The sequence below is a fragment of the Rhagoletis zephyria genome, unplaced genomic scaffold (assembly GCF_001687245.7).
Source record: "Rhagoletis zephyria isolate East Lansing unplaced genomic scaffold, Rhagoletis_zephyria_1.1 Rzeph_scaffold_05424, whole genome shotgun sequence".
Lineage (NCBI taxonomy): Eukaryota > Metazoa > Arthropoda > Insecta > Diptera > Tephritidae > Rhagoletis > Rhagoletis zephyria.
This window is the reverse complement of record NW_016162507.1, coordinates 26,814-40,042: the sequence shown is the minus strand read 5'-3', so window position 1 is coordinate 40,042 and position 13,229 is coordinate 26,814. Positions and strand designations below refer to the sequence as shown.

At 38.5% G+C, this 13,229-nt stretch overlaps 1 protein-coding gene across 1 annotated transcript; it reads right to left on the bottom strand.

The window, feature by feature from the left end:
• Positions 1-11,026: 11,026 nt before the first annotated feature.
• LOC108372080 (uncharacterized) lies at positions 11,027-12,517 on the bottom strand. Its single transcript, XM_017627722.1, has one exon. The coding sequence runs from the start codon at positions 12,515-12,517 to the stop codon at positions 11,027-11,029; it is 1,491 nt and encodes a 496-aa protein (XP_017483211.1).
• Positions 12,518-13,229: the final 712 nt, after the last annotated feature.

The following is a 13,229-nucleotide window of genomic DNA, read 5'->3' as shown; positions in this document are numbered from 1 at the left end:
GTCTTGGCTGTTCACCCAACCGGTCTATAGTTTTATCAATAATCTCAATAATCTGTGATACAAAACTTTCGTTGTACGCTTAGAAAAGACAAAAACCTAAAGACAAAGTAATAAACAACTGAACTATTTTTGCTCACTGTCGACTGCAGCCAGGTTTTTACCCTTTTTAAATGGAAGTGCTTTGAAGTTAGAGAGAATAACTTGATACAGAACCGGATGATCCACATATCCACTTTTTAAATCAATTTACTAATTATTTTGTTAGCGTTGGGAGTATAATTTGTTATACAGTATATATATAGGAAAAACCTTGAAAGTTAGGCCCCCCCTGCCCCTACCTGGCTACGCCCATGGGCATACTTATGAAAATTAACAGTTGGGTCATGTTAAACAAAGTTGAAACCAATTTCCTGTATGTTATCTTACCAAAGAATTCACAATTAGAATCAATTATACCAATGTCTGAATCTATACTACTTACCTGCGCCGGCAGCTATACAGAACTTAAAGCATTTTTTCGTTTTTTCGCAAATAACGCTCTGCTATCACTAGCAGTAGTGAACACCATATAATGAGGTTGTATAAACTAATACTAGGTTTACATATAAGTAGATTATCCTTATTTTCGAGCTTAACTCCCTAATGTGTAATTAGAAAAAGAGATTAGCCATACAAAATTCGTCCCGCGTTAATCTGTAATTATAAAATAATCTCAAATTTAACCGAAAACTTTTCGGTGTCCAACCTAGTTTTATAGATTATTTTTGCAAAGAAGAGGAGAAATTCCAAATGTAAAAGTAAAGAAAAATGAACGCTAGCAAGGAAAAGAGTTTTGTAAAGGTATCTATATCTCTATCTTTATCTATACCCTATACTATTATATACAATTGATTATATGGAAATTGTTTGTAACAACTTCTTTCTCAAAGTACTAAACCGATTTTGATAATTGGCTGCGTTTCTTTATACATTCCGGATAATCCAATTTCACAGCCGGAATAAACAGAATGCGTTTGAAATATACGTCAACATATCATCAGGAACGTTCTAAAGAATAAATAAACAAAAAAGTTTATTCCAAACATTCAGAATGAATAAAGAAATGCAGCCATTATATTTTTAAAACGAAGCATTTGTAAAAAGAAACAGAGTGGCGTACTTATATTTTTATTTTTGGAAGATAAGCACCCTTTTTTTTGGGTGCAAAGTTACAAAAAACAAGTAAGAGCAGCGCTATTCCGAAGGCTTCATACCTTTCATGAACATCTGAAAATTTTACTTTAACAGATTACTGCATTTGAAAAAAATTTATATATTCACAGCATACATAGATAGGAGAGATATATACATATATAAAAAATCACATTTAAACAATCAGAGGTATGGAAGATATACCTTACATAGCACCAATCTAAGTGATTTTCACTGCTGTGTGATCAGTATGTAAACCGATTTTCTCAGTAGACTTTGTATTATCTANGGTCGAAAAGTGTTCCCTCCATAATCTGAGTACATTCTGGACATCGGTCACTAGGTCGCCATGGTTGTTCCTACAAGAGTCTTGAAACCTTCCGTAAGTCGTTCAACTCTGCTAAAAATTTCGAGTGTTTTTTCTGTCGGCCAGCATTTCAAGCATTTTCCNGTGGTTTAAGAAAGATAACTGCTGGAGATATTTTTGACGAGGGTTGCCACCTATTTAAAAATTTTAACTCAGTCAAATTGATAAAATAAATCAAATATTGCCATGTGGGTGTAAAACTAAAGAGTTTTGAAAAGGTTTACAGCCGAAAATATGTTTGAGGACAGTTGCCATCTGTTAAAAATTTAACTAAATTACTTTGATAAAATAAATGAAATATTACAATATAGGTATCAAATTAAAGAGGNAGTGTTTTTTCTGTCGGCCAGCATTTCAAGCATTTTCCCACACTCCTCATCGTACCAGTAATGAGCGGGAAATGTGGTTCCACTGATTGCGCAAGTTGGTTTTGAAGAGTGCTCTCTCACAGCAGTTGTGAGGGTTGAGCGCCGAATTCATTGGCCGTCTGTTTTGATTGCAGCTTTTCGACGTTGAACTTTCCTTGCATTTTTGGGGCCCTTTTTTTGCTGCTCCGAGGNCAATATAGGTATCAAATTAAAGAGGTTTAAGAGAGATTACTGTTGGAAATATTTTTGAGGAGGGTTGCCACCTATTTTAAAATTTTAACTCAGTTAAATTGATAAAATAAATGGAATCTTGCTATGTGGGTATCAATCTAAAGAGTTTCAAGANTGTTTGATCCTCGGAGTGTACGTATGTACATCTAAAACATGGAAGCATGCCTTCCGTCTATCACAACATGCTCTATTTGTTTTCCGGTTTTTCGATGTGGAGACATCCATGTAGCTTGATGGATCTTTTTATGTTAGAACCCAGTAATACATACTGCAAAGTTTCGGGTCCCGGCGAAGTCGATCACCGTCAGCANCTTACAGTCGAAAATATTTTAAAGGAGGGTTGCCACCTGTTAAAAAAATTAGCGCAAATTAATTAATAAACTAAGTGATATATTACAATGTAAATATGAAATATATATATGAAAGATAATTGCTGAAAATATTTTTTAGTAGAATTGCCACCTCTTTGAAAATTTAAACTTAGTTAACTTGATAAATAAAGGAAATACTGCAACTTGGGTATCAAAGTTTAGCTTTGAAGAAGGCTTACAGCCGAAAATATGTTTGAGGATGGTTGTCACCTGTTTGAAAATTTAACTCAATTTAATTGATATAGGAATCAAGTTAAGGAGGTTTAAGAAGGAAGAATTTTGGAAATACTTTTGNAGAGCCTTGGATGCCTCGTCCTTCTCTTCCATCGGGGCATTGGCACATATGAATGAGATGTTGAAGACTCTCGCTTTGATACGGGNACAAATGAAATATTGCAATGTGGGTATCAAACTAAATTTTTTAATAGACCTACATTCGAAAATATGTTTGAGGAGGGTTGCCACCTGTTTGAAAATTTTACTCAATTTAATTGATATAGATATCAAATTAAAGAGGTTTAAGAAAGAAGACTATTAGAAGTACTTTGAAAATTTTAAGTCAGTTAAATTGATTAACGAATAAAGTATTGCAATGTGGGTATCAAGCCAAAGAGTTTTTAAATGACCTTCAGTCGAAAATATGTTTGGGAAGGGTTGCCACCTGTTTGAAAATTTATCTCAATTAAATTGGTAAAATAAATTAAATGCTACAATATCAGTACCAAACTAAATGCATCTGAGAAATCTTGATTTAGAAATATATATCTATATCTATATTAATAAAAATGTTGTGTTCGTATGTCACGGTCGTCAAAACTCGAGAACGGCTGAACCGATTTGAATAATATTTTTTTTGTATTGTTTGGTATAATACCAGAACCAATGATATCGCAAAAAATTGGAGGGTTGCCACCTATTTGAAAATATTTAACTCAATTATATTGATAAAATAAATAAATTATTACAATATGGGTATCAAATTAAAGAGTTTAGAAGAAAGATAACTGCTGGAAATATTTTTGACGAGGGTTGCCACCTATTTGAAAATTTTAACTTAGTCAAATTGATAAAATAAATGAAATATTGCAATGTGGGTATCAAACTAAGGAGTTTTAAGAAGGCTTACAGCCGAAAATATGTTTGAAGAGGGCTGCCGCCTGTTTGAAAATTTAACTAAAGTACATCGATAAATTAAACAAAAATTACAATATGGGTATCAAATTAAAGAAGTTTAAGAAAGATAAGTGTTGGAAACATTTTTGAGAAGGGTTGCCACCAATTTTAAAATTTTAACTCAGTTAAATTGATCAAGTAACTGAAATATTGCCATGTGGGTATCAAACTAAAGAGTTTTAAGAAGGCTTACAGTCGAAAATATTTTAAAGTAGGGTTGCCACCTGTTAAAAAATTTAGCGTAATTTAATTGACAAACTGCAATATAGATATTAAATTAAAGAGGTTTAGGAAAGGTAATTGATGGAAATATTTTTGAATAGAATTGCCACCTCTTTGAATATTTAAACTCAGTTAAATTGATAATATAAATGAAATACTGCAATTTGGGTATAAAACTTTAGATTTTTAAGAAGGCTTACAGCCGAAAATATGTTTGAGGAGGTTCGGCACCTGTTTGAAAATTTGACTCAATTCAATTGATATAGGTATCAATTTAAAGAGGTTTAAGAAAGAGGACTTTTGGAAATACTTTCGAGGAGGGTTGCCACCTATTTGAAAATTTTAACTCAGTTACATTGATTAAAAAAATCAAATCTTGCAATGTGGGTATCAACCTTAAGAGTTTTTAAAAGACGTACAGTCGAGACTATGTTTGAAGATTTAACTCAATTAAATTGGTAAAAGAAAAAGGTTACATATCCATACCAAACTAAAGGCATTTGAGAAGTCTTGATTTAGAAATATTTTCAATAGAATTATACCGTATCTAAAAGTAGATACTCCAAATATTGGAACTAAATGAAATATTACATAATTGGTTCGAAACGAAAAGTGTTAGGGAAAGCTTTACTAGAGATTTTTTTATGTTTCCACTTATCCAAACGCCGAACAGATTAAACGAAGAAAGAATTTACAAAATCTTATCAAACGAAGTGATCCTATTATCGACAAAGAGTTCGTATACAAATTTCGCAATGAAAAAAATAATAAAAAACTACTGATACAAATGAAAAACTAATAAAAACCATACCTAACGAAAATATAAAAATATCTCATGAAAACTTAAAATTGTTGTCACCATTCCCTAACATTATAATAGTTAACTTTTAAACATAAACAATTTCCCTTAGGGTCGCCATAGCCTACCACGTACTATATTGCGAGTAAAGAGAATGTGCCTGCTTTAGCGTTGAGTTTTTTTGACTTTCAAGTATCTAAGAATCTACCTTGGTGAAATACACATCTACCTAACAATACCCATATTTTCCAGAAATTTGTTTGCTAAATTAGATGAGCTGCTTCGGGGTTTTTCCAAAATCTTTCCAAAAATCAGCGAGAGCAGTTTGAGTAACGTTAGATAATATTATCAAGATTATGATTATCATTATTATTGTGATCTCTTATTATATGCCCAATCAAACATTCACAAATTAAAGCGTGAGCAGAAGGGCATTTATGATCGCATGATGCAAATGCTAATAGGGAATTTACAAGAGGCGATTTTTCGGGCGATTTTTAGTTGAAAGCAACAATCGCCTGGTGTAAACAGCCTTTCAACTAATCGCTTACAATGAAGTTGGTCGGCTCCCTACTTTCGTTCAACTTTTGGTTCAACTAATCGCCTGTGAAAGTTGAATCATGTAAATTCCCTATAAGATAATGGGTGCTGCAGAACGGAACCACTCACGAACAATTTTTTACAAGGGCGTGTAATTTCTGGCGTATGCCAATGACCTGCCTTTTCCAAGTTGGATAACGAAGCAAAGCGATTGGCGTTCGAATGGGAACCGACATTCCAGGTCTAAAAGTATTCGACTCCCAATCCGCTGGTGGTAACAGAGAAAGAGGGAGGTGCCCACTATAATGGAAAGACCAAGTGGAGAACGACTTGGCTTCACAAGGCATTTCCAATTGGCGTAAGTTGGTACAGAGAGAAGCGACTGGCGGGCTTTGTTCAACTCGGCTAAAATCGCGTATGCGGTTACAGCGCCAAATAAGAAGATGCAAATGATAAATGACCTTCTACTTGGATGCGCCAGGAAGCCCCCGCTTCGTCTGGAATATCTAATAATGAGTGCAGCAGAACGGAACCACTCACGAACAATTTTTTACAAGGGCGTGTAATTTCTGGCGTATGCCAATGACCTGCCTTTTCCAAGTTGGATAACGAAGCAAAGCGATTGGCGTTCGAATGGGAACCGACATTCCAGGTCTAAAAGTATTCGACTCCCAATCCGCTGGTGGTAACAGAGAAAGAGGGAGGTGCCCACTATAATGGAAAGACCAAGTGGAGAACGACTTGGCTTCACAAGGCATTTCCAATTGGCGTAAGTTGGTACAGAGAGAAGCGACTGGCGGGCTTTGTTCAACTCGGCTAAAATCGCGTATGCGGTTACAGCGCCAAATAAGAAGATGCAAATGATAAATGACCTTCTACTTGGATGCGCCAGGAAGCCCCCGCTTCGTCTGGAATATCTAATAATGAGTGCAGCAGAACGGAACCACTCACGAACAATTTTTTACAAGGGCGTGTAATTTCTGGCGTATGCCAATGACCTGCCTTTTCCAAGTTGGATAACGAAGCAAAGCGATTGGCGTTCGAATGGGAACCGACATTCCAGGTCTAAAAGTGTTCGACTCCCAATCCGCTGGTGGTAAGAAGATGCAAATGATAAATGACCTTCTACTTGGATGCGCCAGGAGGAACTAGGAGAACATTCCTTAAAAGATTGTGGCAACGGTTCGATGAAAAAATTACATAGTCGTAGCTCCCGCTTCGTCTGGAATATCTGCGACATTGTTACCAGGTGGAAACACTTCTCATTGAGCTCCTATGCTGCCATTGAACATACAAATCATCGAAACTCCCATGTGCAATATTTCCAGAACATCCGGTATAGGAAAAGTACTTATTACAAAAATGTAAACTCATTGTTTGGGACGAGTGAATGATGCCACACAAAAAATCTCTTGAGGTTCTTGATCGATCGGTACGAGATTTGCGTAGAAATGTTCAACCATTCAAAAATGCATTGATACTGCTCGCAGGAGATTTTACGCAAACATTGCCTGTAATATCTCGATTTACTCAAGCGGATGAGATAAATGCTTGGCTGAAGTATTCAACATTGTGGCAAGACGAACATACATACATTGCAGTTGATTACGAATATGCGTGTCCAAGTACAGAGCGATTAATCAGCCTAGGTACTCTCGGGACAAGTACTGAACATAGGGAACGGAAAGCTGCAGTCAATGAGAGATTAGGACGAATTTTGTTGCCTGATAATTTTTGTCACATAGAAACATTGCAAGGAGAACTGATCGAAAGAATGTTTCCGCATATTCAAACTAAATATAGAAATCACGATTGGCTCAGTGAAGGAGCTATTCTTGCCGCGAAGAATAAGGATGTTGTAGCTAAACCAGCGGACTGTAAATTAAAAACGAATGATTTTGATTTTTTGGCAAACGCAAATTTATTTTAAGTTCGTTTAAGTTTTACTCAAATATTACTGCATCCACGTGATGCTGAAGCGAAACTAAAAAAACGAGTCTACTCCAGAAAATATAAATACCTCAGGTGCCTTATGGGCTGATATTACCGTACATAACTGGACTACAACACAATCGTATGGGATAAAAGAACCTATGCACATATGTATATTTAGCTATGTATTGATGTGAAATGAAATTACATACATATTTATGAAAGGTAGTATAAGAGAACATATATACCCTACTTGAAACTGAAATTATATTGCTGGTTACGGAACATCCTCCGGGCCGCTGGAGGACCTAGGTCCTACTGAGGAAGGAAGCAATGCGAGTTTGGTTACCGGTCGTACGTACTCCCCTCTTGCGGTCTTTATTGCAACTACTCTCACCTTGCCATCAGAACTTGGAAAAAGTTTTACAACCTTTGCAAGCATCCACTGCGACTGAGGTATATTAGGCTCGCGAACGATAACGATGTCGTGCAGTTTTAAGTTCGTCTTTTCGTTTTGCCACTTCTTCCGTTGCTGAAGACTAGTGAGATACTCAGCGTGCCATCGGTTCCAGAAACCTTGCGCCATGTGTTTTACCTTTTCCCATTGCTTTAGCGGATGTATATTTGCAGCCGAGTCGACGGTAGGTTCTGCTCGCGCAGTAAATGGCTGCCCAATCAAGAAATGAGCAGGAGTAAGGGCATCAATTTCTCCATCATTGCTAGGGCACAGTGGTCGCGAATTCAGCAGCGCTTCTATACGAGCCAAGAGCGTGTAAAATCGTTCATATGTTAAAGTTGTTTCGCCAATTACTCGTTTCAAATGTGTTTTCACCGATTTCACACCGCTTTCCCAAAGCCCTCCGAAATGTGGTGATGAAGGTGGTATGAAACGCCAAGTAATGCCATTCAAAGAAAGAAAATCTGCAACTTCGGAACTTCGTTGTTGAGCTTCCAGAATCTGGTACATTTCATGAAGTTTACGTTTAGCGCCAACAAAATTTGTCGCATTATCAGACCAAATTTCTTCCGGTTGTCCACGCCTTGAAATGAAACGATCCAAGGCGCCAATAAACGCTTCGGTAGTTAAATCGCCGACTAGCTCCAAGTGTATGGCCTTTGTTACGAAGCATACAAAGAGAGAAATGTAGCCCTTGGCCTTACGCGGCAGTCTGCCTATCTCAACCTTTAGTAAAAAAGGACCAGCATAGTCGCAGCCTACCTTAGAAAATGGTCGTTGGAATCTCACCCTCTCTATAGGCAAGTCGCTCATTAATTGCGTCTGAGTACACTTTCGCAGCTTGAAACACGTTAAACAGTTATGAACAATTTTTCTCGCAAGATTTCGCGAGCCCAAAATCCAGTATTGTTGTCTCAGAATAAATATAAGCTGTGTAACCCCAACATGCAAATGTAAAATATGTGTATAGTTAACTAACATCTCGACAATCTTGTGTTTCGAAGATAATATGATGGGGTGTCTAATGTCAAATGATGCTGATGAATTTTTGATTCTTCCGCCTACCCTAAGCACTCCATTGTCATCTAAGAATGGTGATAGTGGCAAAAGATTGCTTTTGTTAGAAATGGCGATTTTTTTATTCATGGCAGCAATGTCAGTTGAGAACAGCTCTTCTTGAACGGCACGTATGATGAAGACGGTAGCAGCCTTGAGTTCATTAGATGACAGGAACGTTTCATATTTTCGTTTGCATACAGAACCAATAAATCGTAGACAATATGACACAGAGCGCACTAGTCGAGACCACTTTGAAATGCGCGATGACAGTGGACCAATTATTATATGATCTTCTGTAGATAGAAAGAAGAGTTTAGTGTGAGCTTCTGGTTGATTCTTACGTTCTTCTAGATCGCCATGACGAATGTCTGACAACGCACTTGACTTCGGCCAGAACTCCTTTTGTTGGTTGAGCCAAGGGGGACCATACCACCATATGTTCAATGTGTGTAGTTCCGAAGGCCATACGCCTCTAGAAGCGGGATCAGCTGGGTTGTGTGATGAGCGAATATGATGCCATTGAGAGCTTTTGTAACTAGTCAATATCTCCGATGTCCGATTTGCGATGTAAACAGACCAGCGCCGCGGCACAGCCGATAACCAATGAAGAACGATCGATGAGTCCGTCCACATTTGAACTGCCATTCTATCGAATTGCAGAGTCTTCACTACACGATTCATCAGCCGACAGAGAAGGACAGCACCGCATAACTCCAGACGAGGTAAAGATATTTGCTTGAGCGGAGCGACGCGACTCTTTGCAGCCACAAGTTGAGTTGTTATTTTACCCTCATACTCAGAACGGCAATAGACGACGGCAGCGTACTCGTTTTGAGAAGCATCGCAAAAGCCATGTAATTCGTTACGACCTAGTGCGAACAATGCTCTTCTTGGAATTTGCAATGAATTTATTGTTGAAAGTGTGCTTCTGAGTTTTAACCAATGTGCCGAAACGCTAGTCGGAACCTCGTCCTTCCAGTCTAATTTGAGAAGCCACAGCTCTTGGAAAAACATTTTTATCAAAACTGTGCATGGTGTAAGAAAACCTAAAGGGTCATATATGCGCGCCGCATCTGACAGTATCGACTGCTTTGTTGCCACTGTCGATGAAGAGTATGAAAGGCAAAATGAAAATACGTCATTAACAGGGTTCCACTTCATTCCAAGTAATTTGAGCATTTTCGGTGGCTCCAAGTTAACAGGCGACATCTCTCGCATTACTTCGGGAAGAGAATTTAGTAACTCATTGCAGTTGCTACTCCACTTACGCAAATTCATACCTGCACCTTTAAGAAGAGCAACTAGCTCTCTATGGATTTTAAGAAGGTCGTCAAAAGACTCTGCCTCTGTCATAACGTCATCCATATAAAAATCATTGAAAATTACCTGTGATGCCAAAGGATGAGTGTCTTGAGATTTTTTTGCAAGCTCTTCCAATACCCTCACTGCAAGAAATGGTGCACATGCTGTGCCATAAGTCACAGTTTTTAACCTGTAGTGATTCACCGGCTCCTCGGGTGAACTTCGCCACAAAATACGTTGGAAATCCCGGTGGTAATCGTGCACCCAAATCATGCGGTACATCTTTTCGACGTCACCAGACATTATGTAGCGATGTCGACGGAACCGGAGTAAAATATCAAAAATCTCTCTCAAAAGCGATGGCCCAATAAGCAGCGCATCATTCAGCGACGAGTGGCTTCCACTACGTGCAGATCCATCAAAAACAACGCGTAGCTTCGTTGTTGTGCTATCGTTTTTAAAAACGGGATGGTGAGGTAAATAGCAGCACTCGTTAGGTGATTTACTAATTTCCTCATCTGGGATCTTCTCCATATGATCTAAAGCGATGTAATCCGCCATAAAATTTGAATACTGCGATTTTAGATCCGGGTTGCCTGCAAGCCTGCGTTCTGTTGCTTGCAGTCGCTTAAGTGCGCACTCAAAAGAATTTCCAAAATTGTTAACTTTAGTTTTAAAAGGAAGCTCAACGCTAAACTTGCCATCGTCCGATCTCGTATACGTACTCGAAAATGATTGCTCTGCCCTTAGCTCGTCGTCTGTCAATTGATGTGCGTATTCGACCTCTTCCGTCTCCCAAAATCGTGTAAGTGTTTGGTCGATGTCTACGTTATTAAGAAATACTCCCACGCTTCTATTGCTCGCATTGTTGGTTAAATCGCCACCTACGATCCACCGCAGTGATGTTGAAAGAGCACATAAATTTTGTTCTTTTCCTCTAATCTTTTCGCCCCTCAAAATTTCAAAAAATTTATCGTTCCCCAAAAGAATGTCTATTGGCGCAGGTATGAAAAACTATGGATCCGCCAAGTCTAAAGACAAAAAAGAAATATACTGCTCTTTATTTAGTTCATTTGCCGGCATAAACGATGCAATTGTTGGCATAATTAGCGCATCGACTGTGAACGTATTATTGTTGTCACTGGAAGTTATTTGAAGAGAAACCCAGCCGCGCGATATTCCAGTAGCTGAGTTGTCCAAACCATGTACCGGTATTCTTGCATGCTTTCGATGTAGCCCTAAGCGACTGACGGTGCTCTCTGATATAATAGTTTTCTCAGAACCGCTGTCCAACAACAAGCGACACGACTGTTTACACTGATAGCTATCGCTTACCAGACATACCGCTGTCGGCAAAAGAGTGTTAATGGCAGGTAGCGCGTGAAAGTTCACATTAACTGCAGAGTCCACTAATGACTCTAACTTCTGCGTTTGCTGATTATCTTCATGTAAGAGGCTATGGTGTCGTTTTCGACAATTACGGCACGAGAATTTTGAGCGGCAATTATTTGATATATGACCGACTCTAAGGCAGTTGTAACATATGCGTTTAGTGGCCACAAAGGCTCTGCGAGCTTTAACATCCATACTAAGAAATTCTCTGCACTGATGCAACTCATGTATACCGCCGCATTTTTGGCATTTAACTTTCATTTCTATCGTCGTTTGATGTGTCTTAACTGCAACTGAACGGCTTCCCGTACGCGATGTGGCTGCCGGTGTTACAGATTCCAACGTGATACATGCGTTGTCCAAAAACGTCAAAAACTCATTTAATGTTGGAAAATCGTTGTCTGATTTCGTGAACTTCGTCCATTCCCTGGCAGTTGTCGAATCGAGTTTACCGAGTAGAATATGTATTAGCCAGATGTCCCTCTTTTCTGCTTGTTCGCCCAGTGCGCGCAATCCACGAATAACCTCGTCAGCTCCGTCATATAATTTACGTAAAGATGAAACAGATTGGCTACTTAAAGTTGTCAAACTAAGAAACTTTGAAACTTGAGTATGCGCTATAACACCAAGCTTATTATAGCGCGCACATAGCTTACTCCATGCCTCTAGATAATTATCGTTAGTCGCAGGAATATGCCCAATTAACTCGTATGCTGCTTCCGTCAAGTAACTCTTCAGCAACTGAAACTTTTGACACGCTGAGTACACCGAGTTGTTGTGAATGGAAGTGACATACGAATCATGAAAAGATTTCCACTCAGTTAACTCCCCAGAGAACGATTTGATTTTTAACTTTGGCATGAAACTTAAATTTGGTCCAGACACCTGCTTGGCCAAATTACTTAAAACTTCCGTTTGCGATGATAAAATATCGGCAACGGAACAGTCTCCGCGAGTGGACTCAAAAACATTTGATACGCCAGACGCGTGCAATTTCGCAGTGATATGTGCTCGAAGTTTACCTTTTGTGTTCAGCACGCGCTCTGCAAATTCCTCTGCATCTACTTGAATCTCCACCAGGGCCTCCTCCTCGCCATCGCTCTTCTCTACCATGGCTCGAACGATGTCGCGGTATTCACTCCATACCTCTTCAAGACGCTCCANTGATAAAATATCGGCAACCGAACAGTCTCCGCGAGTGGACTCAAAAACATTTGATACGCCAGACGCGTGCAATTTCGCAGTGATAACGGCATTCCCAGTCTGCCACTGGAGAATCAGCTCCACTGCTAGTCACGAAATTTAAGATGCGTGTGACCGCTCCTTTTAGCAAGGATCGTTTCGCCTTCAACTTCTGCATTTTACTCCCCTCACTTGGTGCAGAAATTTAAGAAAACCCGAAACCATAAAATTATATTTTTATTTTATTTTTTCTCGTTCGCGCCTGATCCGGTACGATGGACCAATTTTTTATGTAGCTAAGCCAGCGGACTGTAAATTAAAAGCGAATGATTTTGATTTTTTGGCAAACGCAAATTTATTTTAAGTTCGTTTAAGTTTTACTCAAATATTACTGCATCCACGTGATGCTGAAGCGAAACCAAAAAAACGAGTCTACTCCAGAAAATATAAATACCTCAGGTGCCTTATGGGCTGATATTACCGTACATAACTGGACTACAATACAATCGTATGGGATAAAAGAACCTATGCACATATGTATATTTAGCTATGTATTGATGTGAAATGAAATTACAAGGTTACATTCATACATATTTATGAAAGGTAGTATAAGAGAACATATATACCCTACTTGAAACTGAAA